Source organism: Nicotiana attenuata, unplaced genomic scaffold (assembly GCF_001879085.1).
Source record: "Nicotiana attenuata strain UT unplaced genomic scaffold, NIATTr2, whole genome shotgun sequence".
In the NCBI taxonomy this organism is placed as follows: domain Eukaryota; kingdom Viridiplantae; phylum Streptophyta; class Magnoliopsida; order Solanales; family Solanaceae; genus Nicotiana; species Nicotiana attenuata.
In genome coordinates this window covers 3,704-11,423 of record NW_017675769.1, presented here as the reverse complement: position 1 = coordinate 11,423, position 7,720 = coordinate 3,704, and the positions used below count along the sequence as shown (strand labels likewise).

The 7,720-nt window shown below is 38.9% G+C and overlaps 1 protein-coding gene across 1 annotated transcript; it reads left to right on the top strand.

The window, feature by feature from the left end:
• The first annotated feature begins 5,240 nt into the window (after positions 1–5,240).
• Positions 5,241–6,371, top strand: LOC109220427 (uncharacterized mitochondrial protein AtMg00810-like). The gene is made up of 3 exons (XM_019384899.1): positions 5,241–5,392; positions 5,521–5,791; positions 5,838–6,371. The coding sequence occupies exons 1-3, from the start codon at positions 5,241–5,243 to the stop codon at positions 6,369–6,371; spliced, it is 957 nt and encodes a 318-aa protein (XP_019240444.1).
• The last annotated feature ends 1,349 nt before the right edge of the window (positions 6,372–7,720 follow it).

Below are 7,720 nucleotides of genomic sequence, written 5' to 3'. Positions count from 1 at the left end.
AATTGTTTAGGGATGCACACGCCTTTGTTAAAAAGTGTGACAGGTTCCAAAGAACTGGAACGATCATGAAAAAGCTCGAGACACCTTTGAAAAATATTCTGGCAGTAGAGCTTTTTGATGTTTGGGGGATTGATTTTATAGGACCGTTTCCATACTCTAATGGGCACAGGTACATCTTGGTGGCGGTCGACTATGCGTCTAAGTGGGTGGAGGCTATTGCTCTTCCTACTAATGACGCAAAGGTAGTGGTAAACTTTGTAAAGAAGCACATCTTCACAATCTTTGGGACTCCAAGGGTGCTGATACGTGACGGAGGAACTCACTTTTGTAACAAGTTGTTGGATAATGTTCTAGCAAAGTATGACTTAAGCACAGGTTTCTACCATCTATCACTCCCAAACGAGTGGTCAGGTGGAAGTGTCAAACAGAGAGGTGAAGAATATTCTGGAGAAAACGGTAAGTGGAAATAGGAAAGACTAGGCTGGAAAGCTGGACGACGCATTGTGGGCATATCGCACTGTATACAAGACCCCTATAGGTACTTCTCCTTACAGGTTGGTTTATGGGAAGGCGTTCCACTTGCCCGTTGAGCTTGAACACAAAGCCTATTGGGCGGTTAAAAAGCTAAATATGGAGTGGACTTTTGAAAGTTGTGGTCTTAAAAGCTTAAGGGGTAAAAGGTTTGTGGGGCCATGCCATTTGTGTGGCTATAAAAGCTTCTCATTAAGGGCAAAAAGGGCAAAATGAAGAGTTTAAAGTTGAATTATTTCCAAATTTAGAAATGTGTCATTTGTTTTGGAACAGACTAAAAAGGAAAGTACCTCATTTAAGATGAAACGGACGGAGTAATAAAATTCTACTTTGGAAATTTGGCAAATAATTTCCCTGAACACTAAACTTTCCTCTTTAGTTACCCTTTTTTATAGGCTACTTTCCTCTCTGGTTACTGTGGTGTTTTAGCATTAGATTAGTATGATGTTGCAACAGCATATTTGAGCTTCCGACATACTTAAGAGATGATGTGTTACTTTCTGTTGAACTCAAGACACTCTATCTATCATGAGGTTTATATGATGTCTTACGTCCTTGCTGCAGTAAGTAGTTTTGGCTTATTTGTTTTTTATTCAACTCTAAGTGTATGAACTCATGTTGGTTATTATATATTCTTTAAAATTTTGTAGCTATTTGGAGCAAATAGAACAATCTGTATGTCATTGAATATATTTTTTGTCTAATCAGTTATGCATAATAGTTGTGCAATCATTGTTCACTGTGGTCATCGTACATATTGTATGATGCAAGTTAAAATCTCACTGAAGACAAAGTGTGATAAATTAAATTTTGTTGTTCACAAGCACTCCGGACATGCACACAGGATAGTGGCTGTTATAGCATTTACATTAACAGAACATTGTGAATTCTTCAACAGCGAGGAAATAAATCTTAAGAAAGTTTACTTATTTTTTCAAATTGGCATTCGGTAAGCTGACTACCAAATGCTAATTGTTGAATCAAGCACTAGTGACAGCTGTGTACAGCTAATTATATGTAATTAGTTAGTGGTAGTTAAATAGAGTTAGAATAGTATAAAATGTACAGTACTCTTCAGTTTATCAGTTTGAGAGAAAACAGAGCATAACTGCTCATTCTTCTCCAATTTTTTTCCTTCTCTCTCTGATCTTCATCGCCATAGCTTAGAGGTGAATCTCGAGTTCATTATGGTATCAGAGCTTGAGTTAATGATCTAGATCATTTGAGTCTAAATCCAGATTCATCTTCCTTGATTTTTTCTGCTAGTCATTCGTTTGAGCTTGAGCAATTGCTTCGATTCCTAAATATTAGGGTTAGATCGATTTTGAGAAATTGACATCTGTGTGATTTAGATTTCTGTTGGCAATGGCGATTACTGGAGAAGACAATGGATCGACTCGCGAAGAGGTAGCTGCGGAACTAGTGATTGCACCAGTGGTCGATCAGCATCATCCACTATTTCTGCAACCAAGTGACACTCCAGGTAGTTCTCTCATCTCTGTCAAGCTTACAGGACTTGAGAATTACACTTTGTGGAGCAGTACTATGCGTGTTAGTCTGTTAGGCAAAAGTAAGCTAGGGTTTGTAGATGGAAGATATCCAAAAGAGAAATTCCCTCCTGTTCTTCACGAACTTTGGGAAAAATGTAATGCTATAGTTCTATCATGGATTATGAACTATGTGAGTGCTGAATTGCTAAGTGGCATGGTCTATGCTTCAAGTGCACACAAAGTGTGGATGGATCTCAAAGAAACGTTTGATGAAGTCAATGGTTCTAGAGTGTTATATTTGCACAAACAAATTGCAACTCTGGCCCAAGGACTGTCTACTGTGTCTGCCTATTTCTCGAAATTGAAGGAACTATAGGCAGAGTTTGATGCTCTTATGCCCTGCCCTGGGTGTGGCTGTGAAGAATCAAAGAAATATGTTGAACACTTTGAGTACCAAAGGCTGTTACAGTTTCTTATGGGTCTAAATGAAACATACTCTCAATCAAGCAATCAGATCTTGAATATGTCTCCTAGACCTTCCATAAACAAGGCTTACTCAATGATTATTTCTGAAGAAAGCAGAAGAGCATTGTCCCAGTCTTCTCAGGTTTCAGAAGTTACTGAAGGTACAGCCTTGTTCAGCAACAAAGGAATACCAACTGGAGCTTCAATGCAGCTGTATGCAAAAGGAAACCATGGACAAAATCACAGCTATGTGGGAAATGACATGACAGCCTTGTTTAGTAACAAAGGGAATGCAGGAGCCAGCTATGGTCAATCTGGAGGAGGAAATCACCCAAATTCTGGCTATATATCTAAGAGAAACAACCTACATTGTGACTACTGCAACTTTAAAGGCCACACTAGGGAGACTTGTTACAAATTGAATGGATATTCATAAGACTTTAAGTCTAAAAGGAAGGGTGGATTTGGGAATTCAGTTAACTATGCTCAAGTCAATGCTAGCAACTATGTGTCTGATAATCTCACTAGCCCTGCACAAGCAAGATCTACAGCTAATTTTGCAGGAGTCTCACAGGTGGAGCAGATGCAACAAACAAGTCAGAACCTTCAAACTGGAATTCCTCAATTCACTCAAGATCAGTACAACCAGATTCTTCAACTTCTAGGAAAACAACCTGAGTGCAGTGGATCTGCTATGGCAGCAGGTATGCCATTTTGTGGTGATATTACTAAAATTCTAACAAAATAGATTGTAGACTCAGGGGCTTCAAGTCATATGGTGAATGAATCTAGCTTATTGATCAATGCTAAATCAGTTGAAAGCAAAGGTGAAAAAGTTCACTTACCTACTGGTAGTGTTACTCATGTTAGTCACATAGGGTCTGTTGTTTTCTTGAAGGACCTAATAGTGTCTAATGTGATGTATATTCCTGACTTCAAATACAACCTTCTATCTGTGTCCAAGCTCACAAAGGAAATGAGATGGATTGTTATGTTCTTCCCTGATTTCTTCATTTTCCAGGAGCTCTTCAGTGGTCAGGTGAGGGGGATTGGTAGAGAGGAAGATGGACTATATGTGTTCAACTCTACTCCAAAGAAGTCAGTGGCACTACAAAGTCAAGATCAAGGTTCTGTAGCAGACATCTTGAAGAGTCCAAGGCAAATAAACTCTGTAAATGCAGTAAAAGTCTCAAATAAAGTAGTGAGTATAGCTGTGTGGCATAAGAGATTGGGCCATGCACCCTTAGATACTCTGCAGAAATTGAAAGGGTCCAGTGACTTTCAGTCTGTTGAATGTAGTAGTAACGACAAGCATTGTACAGTGTGTCCCCTAGCTAAACAAACAAGACTACCTTTTTCTCTTAGTTCTACATCCTCAAAGTCATGCTTTCATACAATTCATGCTGATGTTTGGGGTCCTAATAGAGTTCCTACCTATGATGGAAAAAGGTATTTTCTGACCTTGGTAGATGACTGCTCTAGGTATACATGGATTTTTCTTCTACCTACTAAAGCTGAAATTGTTGTTGCTCTGAGATCTTTCTTTGCTATGATCAAAAATGTATACTCAACATCTGTTAAGTTTCTCAGATCTGACAATGGATGTGAATTCTTCAATACTCATATGTCAAAAGTACTACAATCTAGGGGATCATACACCAAAGTTCATGCATTTATACTCCTCAGCAAAATGGAGTTGCTGAAAGAAGGCATAGGTATATTCTAGAGGTTGCTCGAGCACTCAGATTTCAAGCTTCAGTACCCTTAAGATTCTGGGGAGAATGTGTGAGCACTGCTGTATATATCATCAACAGGCTCCCTTCAATTGTTCTTCACAACAAAACTCCTTTTGAGATTCTGGTTGGGCATTCACCTTCTTTAGAACATATGAGGATCTTTGGATGTTTAGGCTATGTCACTACAGTTAGAAGACCTGACAAATTTGCTCCTAGAGCTTATCCTGCAGTCTTTCTTGGTTATTCTGCTACACAAAAAGGATATAAAATGTTTGGTCTTCACACAAAGGAGTTTCATATTAGCAGGGATGTGGTGTTTATGGAGGATATCTTTCCTTTTCAGCACTTGACCTCATCTCCCTCTTCCTTATTTCCTGTTCTAGATGTTTCTACTACTCCATCAAGTAGCCCTGCGAATATTCAATTTCAACCTGTATCTTCTATTCCTTCTTCTTCTATTTCTCCCCATTCTGCTGATCCTTCTATACCTCCTTCTCCTGATGCTTCTCTTCCTATCTATCCTGTTGCTGCTGATGATTCCACAGTCCGTGATACTCCTGTTCCTTCTGCTACTGAGGTACATGATGCCAACAGAAAGTCCATTAGGGTCAGCAGGCCACCTATATGGATGAAGGACTATATTGTCCCTGGTAAAGGCAGTGCCCATTGTTGCTATCCAATTTCAGATTGTGTCAGTTATGCCAATGTGTCACCCTCTTTTGGGGCTGCCTTAGCTGCTTATTCTACCATAGTGGAGCCTAAGTCCTACTCTGAGGCTGTCAAAGATGCCAAATGGGTTGAAGCAATAAAGTGTGAGATATCAGCTTTGGAAGATAATCACACCTGGACAGTGGCTGATCTGCCTCCTGGGAAGGTTCCCATTGGTTGCAAATAGGTGTTCAAGGTGAAATATACCTCCTCAGGTGCAGTGGAAAGGTACAAGGCTAGGCTTGTAGCCAAAGCGTATAGTCAGCAGGAGGGGTTGGACTACACTGGGACTTTTTCTCCTGTAGCCAAAATGGTTACAGTCCGGTCAGTCCTTGCTATTGCTGCAGCAAAGCATTGGGCCATTTTTCAAATGGATGTGCACAATGCTTTCCTTCAAGGTGATCTCCTTGAAGATTACATGGAGGTCCCTCCAGGGTTTGCTAGCCAGGGGGGAAGCACAGTGTCTGCAAACTCCATAAGTCTCTCCATGGGCTTAAACAAGCTCCTAGACAATGGAATAAGAAGCTGACAGATGCCTTATTACAGCTTGGATTCACTCAAAGTCACTTTGATTACTCATTGTTCACCAGGAAAGTGGAGTCTGAGCTAATAGTGGTGCTTGTCTATGTGGATGATTTACTTGTAACTGGGAGCAATCAGAGATTGATTCTGCAAACCAGAAATGACCTGAAGTTGAAGTTTAAAATGAAAGACTTAGGTGAGCTTAAATTCTTTCTTGGAATAGAATTTGCTAGATCATCTAAAGGCATTGTGATGAGCCAAAGGAAGTATGCCTTGGAACTCATTGCAGAAATGGGTCTTAGTGGTGCAAAACCTGCTGGTACACCTTTGGAAGCAAATGTAAAACTCACATCTGAAGAGTATGACAAATTCATTCAAAAATCAGTCCTCCCTTGAAGCAGAAGACAAGTTGTTAGCAGATGCTGGAAAATATCAAAGGCTAATAGGCAGATTACTAAATCTTACTATGACTAGAGTGGATATTGCATATGTGGTGCAAGTTCTAAGTCAACACATGCACAAACCAAAGCAGTCACACATGGAAGCTACATTGCGAGTAGTGAGATATATTAAAGGTTCTCCTGGTCTTGGCCTTCTAATGCCATCTGGAGACTCAGGTAAACTAGAAGGCTTTTGTGACTCAGACTGGGGAGGATGTCTTCAGACCAGGAGATCAGTAACAGGCTACTTGGTGAAGTTTGGAGATGCATTGATTTCTTGGAAGTCAAAAAAGCAAGAAACTGTAGCAAGGAGTTCTGCAGAAGCAGAGTTCATGAGCACGGCCTCAGCAGTGGCTGAACTCACTTGGCTTACAAGGCTTTTCAAAGAGTTAGGAGTGGATGTTGAGCTACCTATAACTCTTAATTGTGATAGCAAAGCTGCTATTCAAGACACTCTATCGATCATGGGGTTTATATGATGTCTTACGTCCTTGCTGCAGTAAGTAGTTTTGGCTTATTTGTTTTTTATTCAACTCTAAGTGTATGAACTCATGTTGGTTATTATATATTCTTTAAAATTTTGTAGCTATTTGGAGCAAATAGAACAATCTGTATGTCATTGAATATATTTTTTGTCTAATCAGTTATGCATAATAGTTGTGCAATCATTGTTCAGTGTGGTCATCGTACATATTGTATGATGCAAGTTACAATCTCACTGAAGACAAAGTGTGATAAATTAAATTGTGTTGTTTACAAGCACTCCGGACATGCACACAGGATAGTGGCTGTCATAGCATTTACATTAACAGAACATTGTGATTTCTCCAACAGCGGGGAAATAAATCTTAAGAAAGTTTACTTATTTTTTCAAATTGGCATTCAGTAAGCTGACTACCAAATGCTAATCCCAACAGCTTGATTTCATTTACTATTTCTGTTTATCTTCTTAATTGATTTAAAGGATTGTGCATATATGTGGAAAGAATCTCAGTACATAAAATAAGTGTACGCATGTACAATAATGTTTGATGAAAAATTAATTTTTCCTATTTATGTCCTATATCAAATTGAAGATACTACCAGACCCAAATAGCTATTTAGTAGCTTATACTGATAAAACAACATGGAATAGCAAGACTTTGAGAACATCTGGGCTTTTACAGATTTAACAGCTTATCAATGTGAACAAAAAATAAATTGTACATCCGCATGTTAAAAGCTTCAAACTCTGATTCACGAAGACCAAGTGTGAAAAACAAACAATTAAAGATCTCATTGCAAACTTAATATTGAAATTTCTCTTCTTATTGAGAAAAGACACAAGGCATGGATGGTTTAGTTCAATCCGTACTGTCTAATTGAAAGCAAAAGCGGTTGTTAGTATTTAGTCGCAGGTTTCCCCAACTATTTCACAATCGAGAAAATAAACCCAAAACAATAGTAGAAATCAAAAAAAAATGCCTAATTCATTCAGGAATTGCCTCAAACACCTAAAGACAAAGCCATTGGACAAATTAAACTCTTTGTGCAATAAAGTCCTAACATGCCATAAAAAATTAAATAGAGAAACACGGTATGCGAAGAAGGAGAAGAAAACTCACAAGAAACAATGATCCAAACGGGAAATTCACAAAACTGCAAAGATGAGATCAATAAGCGCGAGGAGCCAAAAGGTGGAAGCTGGGAATTGACAGACGGCGGAGCTTATCTGATATTGGTGATACTGTGCTTATTATGAATCTTCTTCAGTTTGTTCTCTTTGTCGTTTAATTGATGCAAATCCTCGAGATGCACACTTTGTTGCAAAGTTATATTTTTTTGCCTT